Here is a 12,356-nt window from a genome sequence, read left to right as displayed (position 1 = left end):
AAGCACTAGTGAGGAGAGTGTGGGAAGCCTTCCCAGAGAAGCTGAAGCCAAGTGAGAGCTCGCCAGAGAAGAGAGAGAAGCATGTGTCAGGTAGAGATAGCAGCCAGGCTCAAGCTTCCGTGAAGAGTTGGGGAAATCTTAGAACCTGGAGCATAGGAGGAGACAGATTTAAATGATACAGCTTTTCTCTGTATCAGTACTTGGACCTCTGGGGTATAGATCCCAGGTCTTTGTTCCTTCTTACTTACAGATTGGTTCTGCAATAGGTTGTTTGGGTCCTTTCTTTCCTTCAGACTACAATTTTCTTAAATTAACATCATTAATGTTTTTCATCTTGTCTTTGAAGTCTCCTTAACTGACTTTGTGTTCTTACTAAATTATTTTATAGTGTGAAGTAACTGTTAGGAATTTCTTCCTGCTCCTTGAGTTGTATTTTCATCTGCTGGAGAGAAGGGATCAAAAGATGCGATCTTTGTGTTCTCCCATGCTTTTTCTCTCTTTTTTACCCCGGCTGGTAAGTTTGAATGGTCATCATACATTTCCTTTCACCTTGAACATACCCGGCTAGCTCAGGTCAGATTTTCCACACGTGCTGATATAATGAAGATCACTTTTTGACCTGTTTGTCATGCTGTCTGACAAGAGATTGTTTTCCTTCTTCTAGGCTACAGTTGAGGGCTTTGTTTTGTGGTCCATTCATGTTTGTTGCTATAGCCTGATGTAATGGCCCAAGACATAGGGATAGCCCTCAGGGGGAGTGTGGTCTTTGCTAGCATACCTGGACTCCGCCATCTCTCTCCCAAGATTGTGTTAAACGTGCTGCACCACGGTTCATGCTGGATGGTGTGGGGAAATAGGTAGGCCACATATAGTCTGCCTTTAATTCATTTTTCCAATTCTGGTGAATTTCTCCTCCCCCCTCCCCCCGCCATTCTAGTGAATTTCTAAGAGGCTTTATTTCACTCAGAATCAGCCTTACTACTAACTTTCCATCCTTTCACTCATAAGTCTCCTGAAGCAATTTCCACTGGTCCTAGATCCAAAAAAAAAAAAAAAAAAAAAAAAAAAAAAGCGCGACAGAGTTTAAATTCCTTCAAGATTGGAAATTCCATGGAATAATTCTCAAGATTCCTACTGATGTAGCTTTTAGAGTAGTGAGGCCTTTTCTTTTGGTCTTCAGAAATCTGTTTCCTCCCTCGACCATGAAATTTTATTTTATTCTAAGACTTCATTTATTTATTAGAGAGAGAAAGAGAACACAAGCAAGGGGAGCGGCAGGCAGAGGAAGAGGGAGAAGGAGGCTCCCCACTGAGCAAAGAGCCCAATATGGAACTCAATCCCAGGACTCTGGGATCATGAGCTGAGCCAAAGGCAAACGATTAACCCACTGAGCCATCCAGGAGCCCCGCCATGAAGTTTTAAAGCTTAAAATTATTCTTAGATTATATACATTTCCTTGTTTGGGTGCTTTTGGTGGAATATTTTGCTAGTTTTTAGTAATTTTGCTTTTTGGAGGTTGTTGCTCATTTTGTTAGTTGTTGTGGGAAGGATATTCTGTGGTCTGGTTTTCAGCAATCATCATGACCTGATAGCCAAGGACAGGACCACAAACAACATTTCTAGCTCCGAATGATTCTTTTCTAAGGATTCAGCCTTGATTTCTTCGATTTGGAAGTAAATTTGCTTATTGAAGCAATTCAATCAAAATAAGTTTGCTTATTATTTGTTCTAACAGACATAAGGGTACTTATGTTAAGATCATAGCTCATGACCCTAGGAGGTAAAATTGGCCTGCCGGCTTGTGACTTCAAGAGACAATTGTGCTGATCTATGGCCGAAGATTTGGTGAAGGATCGAACTTGGTGTCTGTACCTCCTCTCCATTGCCATGTAGGCAGTTTTCTCTGTTTTCTGTCAATTTTCTATAATTTCCCATCATCATATGCCTGGACAAGTTTGTTTGGCAACCCTGTCCAAGAAGTCGTCGTGCCTGATCCGTGAATCAGTCTGTCTCAGATGCCATGAAAGTAATGTGACTTTGCAAACACCACCCAGTCCCTTAGGACACTTACCACTTTTGGGATGAAAACTTGTATCGGCTCCAGAAACTAGAGCCTCAAACACATATGTAATTGCCCTACTTGGCAATTCTGTTCTGAATCATCCTTTTTCCATGGCACAGGCTATGTGAGAACTGAATGCACTTGAGAACGAGTGGGTTTGGTGTTTTGCTTTGGTCTTCACTGTGCTTGGCACCATAGAGTGGCTTTGGGTAACACTACCCCACTCTTAACAGAGGGACCTGGAGAGCTCTTGAGTGCTTCCCATCATGTCTTTGTTACCTTAACTCAGCTAATTTATGTGAGCAGTGGGGTTCTCTGGCCTATGTGCAGGGTGATAAAACCTCTGGCAGAAAAATCTTCCAGACATTTACAGAGTAAAGGGAGAATTCACTTCTCTTTCCTCCGTGTATCTTTCTCATCCCCATCAACCCCTTTGAGGAGAAGGAAAAGCATTCTCTCTGCTCCATGGCAACTTGAAGAGTCGGGATGGCTGGGCTGACCTGTCATCCCAGTCTGGGATGCTTAGTTATGTATCCTAGAGTCCTGTTTTTTCCCTCCTCCTGTGGGGAAATGAGCAACTTTACTTGGGGCTGATTTTTTAAAAATGCAAAGTTCAGGAGTTTAAGAAAAAGAATAGAATTTACTGTGGAATGTAGCAGCCATTTGCTATTTCTTTGGTTTTTAGTTGGTTCTTTAAACAGTTTCTTAAATGAATTAAGTGCTGACAAGCCTTTGCCCCTGGGGGACCGTATTATTACCTCAAATTCTCACATACTTTTTACAAATAAAAGTATCATATAATTATATTCCCCTCTTCCTCTTCTTTCTTCAAATCTGGAGACAACTAGTTAATTTTGAAACTGCCAGAGAGATTATTTCAGTGTTATACTGCACCTCTGGGAGAAGAATGGAATCTTTTCGTTTTGTCCATATGCTGACAAAAATCTCCTAATTTCAGAGGGCAATGATGTCACCAGCTAATGAGCAAAATATTTCTTACTAAACAGATGAGTCCTTCCCTGATTCCTTTGTGAAATTAAAAAAAAAAAAAAAAACCCACAATGTGTTTCATATTGTCTGTAGTTACTCTGACAACTCATAAACACTTCAAAATGTAATTCTGACTTCTTTGGCAAGTGAGACTAATTTTTTTCGTAAACACGACGAAAACACATTAAACTGATGGCTGGACCTGGAAGACCCCTGCCATGAGCCGGTCACCGATGACAGTCCTCGGTACTGGTCTGGAATGTCCCCTAGCCAGAGCCAGTGTGCTGCCCCCGAGGTAGGGAGTGATCTTGAAGGCATCACTTTTGGACCAGCGGAGGCTGATGAGGCATGTTGGAGAGATGATGAAATCAAGCTTGGAGAGAAGGAGGGCCGGAAAGCTGCTGCTGATTTGTGTCACATGCTGCTTAGCAGGGCGGCAATAGCCCCCAAGCAGGATCTCTCTTTGCCTGTCCAAAAAGGCAGGCATCTAAGGTCAGGGGAACAAAGAAGTGAGCCTCAGGGCCATCTAAACACCGGCCTTTGGGCATCCTGAAGGAGCCCAGAAATGCCCCCCACACTCATGGAGGTGCCCCTCCCCTTAGTTTCCCCAGCCAAAGGTGAGGTTCTCTCACTTCTGAATGTCTGTGCCTCTTTGTTCTTCTTCCGCAGCTATCACGCAGCTATCACGGCTGCTTGTGCTTATCAAATCTCTGGGGGCTCTCTGTGCCCCCAGGCATCTAGATTAGAATCTTTGCAGGCCCAGGTGGAGGAGGCTTACTCCTATTTTGGTTCCTTGCTCTTTCTTACACCTTGAATCAGGGAGTCCGTCCATTGATTTCAACCAGGAAATACCTGTTTATCACAAACCCAGGTCCTATTTTAATTGTCTCAGTGTAAAAGAATATTGTAATGCTCAGTGTTGGCCATTGTGTGAGGAAGTGGGCACTCTTTTCTCCGCGTCTAAGATGTTATGTATGTATTTATTTATTTATTTAGCGGGCACACAAAAGTTTGGGGGAGAGCAGAGGGAGAGGGAGAGAATCTCAAGCAGATTCCCAGCTGAGTGAGGAGCCGGACACGGGGCTTGATCTCAAGACCCTGAGATCACCACCTGAGCCGAAATCAAGTGGACACTTAACTGACTGAACCACCCAGGCACTCCTGAACCACTCTTTTTATCCTACTTATGAGGTTTAAAAATAATATAGTGTACAGTGTCTCTCCTGCGAAAAGTATTAATATATATTTTAAAGGATTTAAAGCTATGTGTGTTTTTTCACCCAAAAATTCCATAATCTATCTTTTTTTTTTTTTTCTAAAAAAGAATGTGTTAGATGTGTTAGAAATTTTACAACAGACTCTTCATTGGAGTGTTGTTTATGATATTACAAAATTGGAAACATGCCTATGTCCATTGATTCAGGGCGATAAAAAAATCATGGCTTGCTTCTGTGAATACTAATGAATCATGACTATTTTGTATTTTATTTGTTGGACATTTGTTGACATGAGAAAATGTTCAAAACGTATTAATAGAAAAAGCAGATTTTTAAAGCAGTTTGAACAGTATCCATTGAGAGCTCCAAGGTTTCTCTATGAGAGAAAACTTTAGAGGCAGTGATGCAGCTCAAAGAGGGTCATGGCTCTCAGTAGGCACTTGTTTCTACGTACTGTGTGTTCACGTGAGGCCGGCTCTGGGGACCCGGAGAGTGACTGTGAGTGTGGGAGGTGGAAGAGCTGAAGATCACAGAGTCATCCTTTTTTGTAAATACAACACAAAACAGACATAGAAACCTAAGGGTGTCTAGTGGGGAGGGTGCACACATGCACACGTGTGTGTGTGTGAGAGAGAGAGAGAGAGAGAAAAGCAGGGGATATAAGCCAAAATACAACTATTTTTTTTTAAGATTTTATTTGTCAGAGAAAGATAGCACAAGCAAAAGGAGCAGCTGGCCAAAGGAGAAGCAGGCGCCCCATGAGTAAGGAGCCTGATGCGGGACTCGATCCCAGGACCCTGAGGTCATGACTAGAGCCGAAGGCAGACGCTTAACCAACTGATCTTTTCTATCTGAGTGTGAGAGGGTGTTGGTGATTTCTTTTTCTCCTTCTTCTGTATCTGCATTTTCCACATTTTCTAATTAAAAGTATATCACGTATAACCAGAAATAAACATTATTGAAGTACAGTCACAGAAACGAGTAGCCCAGTGCCCATTGTCTTCATGAAGTTTAGTGAAGGACGGAGTCATGCAGAGATGACCATATTCTGGGTTGAGTCCTATGCCTGTGTGTGCCCTGCAACCACACAGCCCATTTCCTGGGCATGTGATACAGAGACTGAATGTTGAAGGATGGGTAGGAGCTAGAAGAGTAGATAGGATGGGCAGAGATGTTCCCAGAAAAGGAATCCACCAGTGCAAAGGTGTGCAGGCAAATGAGAGAGAAGAGTATTTGAAGGTACTCTGAGGAAGTCAAAGGATGAAAACCGGATGCTCCGAGAGGCCTTTCCACGCAGTATCTGCAGAGAGTCACACACAGAAACCAGAAAGCAGGACAGGACTCTAACCATGCAGAGTCCTACGCTCCACAATAAGGCATTTGGACTTTACTCTGAGGACCTAACCAACAGTTCCTTAGAGTAGCCATCAGATGCTCAAACCTGTCCTCCACAAATTTGCACACTTCTTGTGTGTTAAGTTCAAACCCACTACCCAGAGAACAAGACCAGCGATGTCCCTTCTTCATAAGGTGTATTCCCCAGTTTCCAACTGCCCTCCACCAGGAGGCTTCCCGGAGTGGCCTGGCCCAGCCTAGTCCTTCACGTATCCCACAGTTTACTCAGATACCATAGATGAGCCTGGGAATGATGGGCTTGGAGGGAGGGGGTCTCTCCCCCACACTCCTCACAGAACCTGGGGCAGCCAGTGTCTGGCTTCTCGTGCATCTCGCACTGACACCATTGCCCACCGGGCTTGAGGCCTCAAATTCAAGGTCTCATTTTACCTTCTCAAGTGTTCTGGGAGTCTTATCACGCCCTGTTTTATAAATGAGAGAAATTAAGACACACACAGTTCACAAGTGGCATAAAAGGGACCTGAGTTTGGCTGTGCCAGATTCCAGAGTTCTGGCTCCTAATTCTGCTCACAATCTTCTCTGCATCTAAACAATCTGTTCGGGGCACCTGAGTGGCTCAGTCAGTTAAGCCTCTTCCTACAGCTCGGGTTATGATCTCAGGGTCCTGGGATCAAGTCCTGCGTTTGGCTCCCTGCTCAGCCAGAAGTCTGCTTCTCCCTCTGCCTCTGCTGCTCCCCCTACTTCTGCCCTCTCTCCCTCTCTCGCTCTGTCAAATAAATAAATAAACCCTTTAAAAAATAAATAACCTCTTCAGACCCAGCCTCAGATGTTGGCCCTATCATTAGCTTTCACATCTTTTCTTTGCCTTTGCTATGTACACAACACCTAGAATAGCAGTTTCTAAGCAGTAAAGTAGGTCTTGCTTGAATTCCCATCAGTAATAGACCACAGCTGTAATAAGCGCTTACTGAGTTCCACTTGACTGGACAGACACAATTTTTAAAACAACTGCTTCAAGATTAATGTTATCAGATGAAATTTGCATAGAGGACTACCAAGACCCATAGAAGTGAAGTGATTCACTAAAGGACTTGGAAATTGAAACCCAGGTTGTTCCAGCTCCAAAGGCTTTTGGCTTTCTTCTTCCTTTTACCCGACTCCCGTTGGGGCATAGTATGTTTTCTTCGTTTGGATCAAGTAACCAGGAAATTCAACCAAGGACTTCTGCTGACAGTTTTAAGGAACTCTAAGAGTAACGTCGCGTCCACTGTGGTTGGCGATCTTGGGTGAAGAAAGTGCCCGTTCAGGTTGGGGGATCTGGGAGCAAAACCATGAAGTTTCACATTCTGTGTCTGCCATTTACCATCTGTGAAATTGGGTTAAATGTGTCAATACTAGCATGGTGCCTAGAAAGTATGAGCATGCAGTAAATAGGGGTGTTGGAAGATTAATGTCAGAAAAGCACCTGCCGCTGTTTGGGGCACGTGTGGGCCCCCAGAAGGCAGGGGGGAAGGGAGGGTATATGAAACCAGAGAAGGTGTAGGGGAGAGGACTGGCAGAATAGGCAGCAAAGGGAAGGTATAGCACACCCTTGTGGAGAGAAATAATAGAAAAGTCTGTTGGGGCAGCAGGAGACACTTCTGGGGAAGAAAGAAAATTGGGGGAGAGGGGAATTCATGCAGTTCTTGCTGAAGAGTGAGAGATGCCAGAAGGGCCTAGGAGAAGGGGATGGGGCTCTGGTGCTCTGTGGCACAGCCTGGGACCTCTGCCTGGTTAAAATTGTGTGTGTGTGTGTTGGTGTCCTACCAAGAGAGGCAACTTTGCATCATACATAAATAAAGGCCCACACGAGGAGAGAGGCACCTAGGACTGGGCAGCTCGGGTCGCTCAGCGGGAACACGTGACTCACCCGACTGCGTGACTTTACTCCTGAAATCCTGACAGGACTTGCACCCCGTGCCTTGGAGACTTCATGCAGGTTTTCAGTCCTGTCTTGTTAGGTGACATTCTGTTTCAGTAAGAGCATGTGCCCGTGGCTCCCCAGACACCCCTGAGAAAGTGAAATGATCATCTTCTGACCCAGTCCCTGTGCACACATTTCTAGAATGTAAGAGAACTCTGCCGCTCTGAGGCGATCATTGAAACAATTTGGTAGGACAGTTTTAGAAGCGTCACTGGACAGGCAATATCCTGCATTTACTTGAGTAGTTTAAATAGAAAAAAAAAAAAAAGAGTGGGGAGTGACAACTCAGGAGAAAACCAAAATCGCAAGTTTTAATTCAGCAGTGTCAAAAATAGCCATTGGAAGGTGTCTATTTTCAATTGCGACTACTCCCTTCAGGGGGTGTTTGGAAGAATATCTGCGAGAGAGAGATCTTTTTTAAGTTCAGTCACTTGTGAGGGTTCATCCTTGTCCCGGATTTGCTCAGATTCCCGCGTTCTTTCTCTCTCTCTCTCTGGAATTCCATAGACAGTAATTAAGGAACTGGAGGCCAGCGGGAGGTCAGGGAGCCTTCGTCAGTGAAAACAGGGATTGTTTGCCACGTACAACACTCCCTTTTTTCCTGGTGGTGAATAGGAGATTTGCTTAGAGCCGATGACTTATGCCTTTCTTACAAGTTATGCAGTTAGCAGGGAAGCGGGGAATCAGGCGGCAGGCAGAAAGCAGCTAATTGAATCCAGTGTCTTCCCTTTTCCCTCCTTCGGATACTAATCTGTGCTGGTGGAGCCTGTCCGATCATGTAACTCCAAAGGAACATGTTTGAGGAGTGCCTCACGCTCACTCTGAGATTACAGAGCTGACGGAGCCACAGTGAAGCCGCTGTCCGCGGGGAGGGGGCGGGGGTGCTCCGCGTCCCCCGCACGCCTGCTCCATGCCGAAGCCGGTAAGTCCGCCGGCTGCGTTCCCCGCGAGGGGGCAAATGCGCTTGCTGCCGCTGCAGGGAGAGGCTTTTCGGGTGCTCCTGGCTCTGATGGCTTTCCTCTTTTCTATGCACATTCTTGGAGATGGGTCCTTCTCTCCTTCCCTGCTGTGTAACCCTGAGCACTCTTTTCCTAGCATGCTCACCCAAGATGAAGATGTAAGGTTGGGGGGAGAGGAGTGAATATTCTTTTCGAGAATGAAACCACTCTCAAGAGATTGAGTATACGTGGTTGGAGCTCAGCTGTCAACCGTGGAGGCTTTCAGTGTGGAGGGCTTGACTGCAGACAGGCTTGCATGATCGATCGGCTTCCTTTCCTTCCCTTAAGCTTCATGCCACTGGCAGTACGGATCTGGGAAGTGGAAGCATCTGTGTCTGGTTATGCACCCGGTTAACCAGGAGCCGTTGTGTGCATTTCATAAGCAAATTCGTTTCCAGTTTCAGGATAGGTTCAGGAATACTTGAATATCTCATGGTGTTATGTGTGTGGCTGCAGGGCACATACACGGACTTAGTCTGGCTGTTAATTGGGACAGTGCGCTGAGTGTTTGGAGATGGGCAAGCAAGCTGAGTGTATTTCTGCAAAAGGCAAAGTTGTACGTGCCCAGCGTGGTCTAGAGCAGTCCCCGAAAGGGTTCTGGTTGCTCTTTGCAAGTTCAGTTTAACTTCTATTATGGAACAGTGCTCCTTTGCCTGCAGGACCGTGCTCTGTGGCTTTTGGAAAGCATTTGTCACAGTGTGTCATAGTTGCAAGAAATGTTTTTTGTTGTTTTTTTTGTTTTTTTGTTTTTTTAAAACTGGGTCCAGTGAAGTATCTATCTGTTACCGACTTTCAGTGAACAGGCTTGAGAGTGAGGAGATGCTTTTCATTTGCTATCTACAGATGCTATTAATTGTGCTCCTTTTTCCTGATGATCCTCAGTGTAGCTGCGTTACGAAAAGTTCTCCACGCTGGCTCCATGTCTTTCCTATTAGAACATTGCAGATGTGTCAAGGACGCACATGTTCCAAAAGAATCTGAGAAGGAAGCAGGCTCCACCCTCCTTCGCCTGCCAAGTGGGCCCCATAGGTTCCTGCTTCAGCACCCTGGCAGGCAAACGGTGTACTATCTCTTTAAAGCGGCCATAGTTTTGTGCCTTGGCTTGGTCAATTTGTTATGGTTTAAAACTGTGGAGCCAGCTGTCTGCAATCTGATGTCATGTTGCCATGGAAACCAGAAATGAAACACTTAAGCATTCACCACAGAATTACTACATATAGCATTAGCCAAAGTAATTAAAAGTTGAGCCATATGAGCTTTCTGGTGGAAAAATCTGCAAGAGAGAGGCTGAAAATCCAGTGTTTCTATTTACCATAATGTAAATCCACTTTTTTCCACATTCTTCAGTGGAATACGTTAATGGCCTTTTACGACTCGAGTTCAGAGGTGGGGAGTTTTCTGCAGATGAGTTAGTTTTCACCTTCTCATTTAAACGATGATCAAATTAAAGTTTACTTTAGTCCTCTGACCTGGGGCAGGACAGGAAGAGGAGGAGATACTGTGTCTTGTTACAACGTGCATAAACATAGGTATTTCTTCACTTGAGTTTATTTAAAACCTATTTCCTAGTAGTTCTGTTTAATTCTAGGAGCCTATTTCTTGGAATCAACCATTCATTTTATATGTAATGCAGATTTCCCTCATCTTTTACCGAAGTTCCTCCAGGTGTGAAGATCTCACACATGCTCTTCTTAATTAAATAGTTATTTTTAAATTCTTACACCTTTATCTCTGCAGGTGTAATTTCTGAATAAAAAGACATGACAAGGGGCACCTGGGTGGCTCAGTGATTTAAGCATCTGCCTTCGGCTCAGGTCATGATCCCAGGGTCCTGGGATCAAGCCCTGAGTCAGGCTCCCTGCTTAACGGGGATTCTGCTTCTCACCCTCCTTCCCACTCATGTTCTCTCTTGCTGTCTCTGTCTCTCAAATAAATAAATAAATAATTAAAAACAAGGCATGACAAGTTATTTTCAGTATTTGGGAAGTGGTGTGTGCTTATTTAAAAGGAGTAACATGAAATGAGGAATTTAAGCTTTAGTTTCCAGTTCAGAAGAAATGCAAGCCTTTTACAGAGTCTTTATGTTAAAACAGCTGGAGAGAACTTTTTAAAAGGCAAATATTTGACATCTCCTTTTCCTCTGGACTCAGAAGGAAGTGAGAAGTCAACACCTCTCTATCAATAAAAAGTAACCTTGGGCTACACCTGTTTAACTCCAGTGACTTCTAGGCTGATTCAGGGGAGGCTATATCTTGATTGACTTTGGTTTTCTCTTATATTTTTCTTCCTATACATTGTGCTCCATCTGCCTTGTTTAGTGTCCAAACCATGATAATGAAAAGTTACTGGTTGCTATGATTTGTGATTTGTCAGTGGCAAATACCCCTAAAATCTTCATTTTTTTAAGAAAATAAAAGAAGTTAGTTCAAAGTTCTAAAGAGCTCTTATTTCTCAAAAATAGATGGAACATGTGAAAGCAATTAAACAAGTACCTGGAATATGTTATTTTTCACCATGGTGAATCAGGACAGAGGAAAGTAGGACTTGGGGAAGGGATCTTTGCTTTTAATTCTGTTGTACTGGTTTAACTACTTCATTTCTTCCTCAAAAGTTACCTCAGGTGGCATGTTTCCTACATATGATTTGTCTTTGTGGTATGCACAGGCACACACAGCCCCCTCCCCACCCCCAGCCAGCAGCAGTAACAACCCCCAGACCAGGTATGAGATACGCACACTACTGATACTCATTCTCTAGTATAGCTTCCTGTGTCTTGATTATAAACAACCTGTGCTCACTGAGTTTTTCATTTGACTTCAGACTTTAATTCTTATTTATTTATTTTTACTTCAGAATTTTTTAATGTGACAGTTACATACATATTCTAGGTTTGTCTAGGTTTGTCCCCTATAATGTTGATTCTCCTTCTGTTAGAATTGCTTAGCTTTTGAGAGCCATCAAGAAGGCAGAATACTTTAGATGTTTCTGTGTAATTCCAGGCACTATGGTTTTGCTCAGGTGCTGATTACCCAGAATGAGGCCTCTCCCAGTTCTCGTTGCTCTGGTTGACCGCTCTGACCATTTTCATCACATATTGACAGTTAAACCAAATAAAAATGAAATTCAAACCAAACAATACCATTAGGTATCAGAAGCTGTACTTCCTGTTTCATTTTAATTGTTTACATTGTAAAGTTTTAGACCAAACAGGTTAAACCTTATTGCCAGCACGTGGTTCCATTTCTCTTTTTTATGCCCAGCTAAGCAGTAGTTCACTCCAATTCCGAAATGGAGATGCAACATCTCATCAAGGAATTTTTGAAAAATTGAATACACTTCATGGAAGGGAAGCCAGAGTAATCACCCCTGTCCAGATGACTTGCCATTTCTGGGTTATCATAATTTTTCTTCAGTGGGTGAATGGTTTGCTTATAGTCCTGCAGTCAGAAAGTACAATGGCCCTATGCTGGGAGCTCCAGGGTGAGAACAGAAGCCAGGAAATGGGTTGTATTATGCCTTACGTAGTGCCACAGTGCTACAGAAATATTTTGTGGACTCACAACATGCTGCACCATTTAATGCATGGAATCTCCACCTTCTTTACCCTCGAACCACTGTTCTCTGCTAATCCTCATGTACCGGTTCTATTGTCGATTTCTTATGTGTATGGGGGGGTGGTGGCAGTAGCTTCCTCTTAAGCCCGTTGTTCAGAGGGGTGGATTTTATTTTGCTTTGTGTTGTTTATAGGAGGCATTTCTGCCCTTACTATT

At 43.8% G+C, this 12,356-nt stretch overlaps 1 protein-coding gene across 4 annotated transcripts in view; it reads left to right on the top strand.

The window, feature by feature from the left end:
• Positions 1-12,356, top strand: part of SASH1 (SAM and SH3 domain containing 1) — a 315,133-nt gene that overhangs the window by 261,852 nt on the left and 40,925 nt on the right. Inside the window, exon 1 of one of the 4 annotated variants that reach the window (XM_032339292.1) lies at positions 8,381-8,510. The exons of the other annotated variants lie outside the window; for them this stretch is intronic. Within the exon in view, the coding sequence (XP_032195183.1) occupies positions 8,499-8,510 (12 nt within the window). The 5' untranslated portion in view covers positions 8,381-8,498. Of the gene's footprint in view, positions 1-8,380; positions 8,511-12,356 lie in introns of those variants that run through there. 4 annotated transcript variants of the gene reach the window in all.

Source organism: Mustela erminea, chromosome 4 (genome assembly GCF_009829155.1).
Source record: "Mustela erminea isolate mMusErm1 chromosome 4, mMusErm1.Pri, whole genome shotgun sequence".
NCBI lineage: Eukaryota > Metazoa > Chordata > Mammalia > Carnivora > Mustelidae > Mustela > Mustela erminea.
This window is presented reverse-complemented; position numbering and strand designations above follow the sequence as displayed.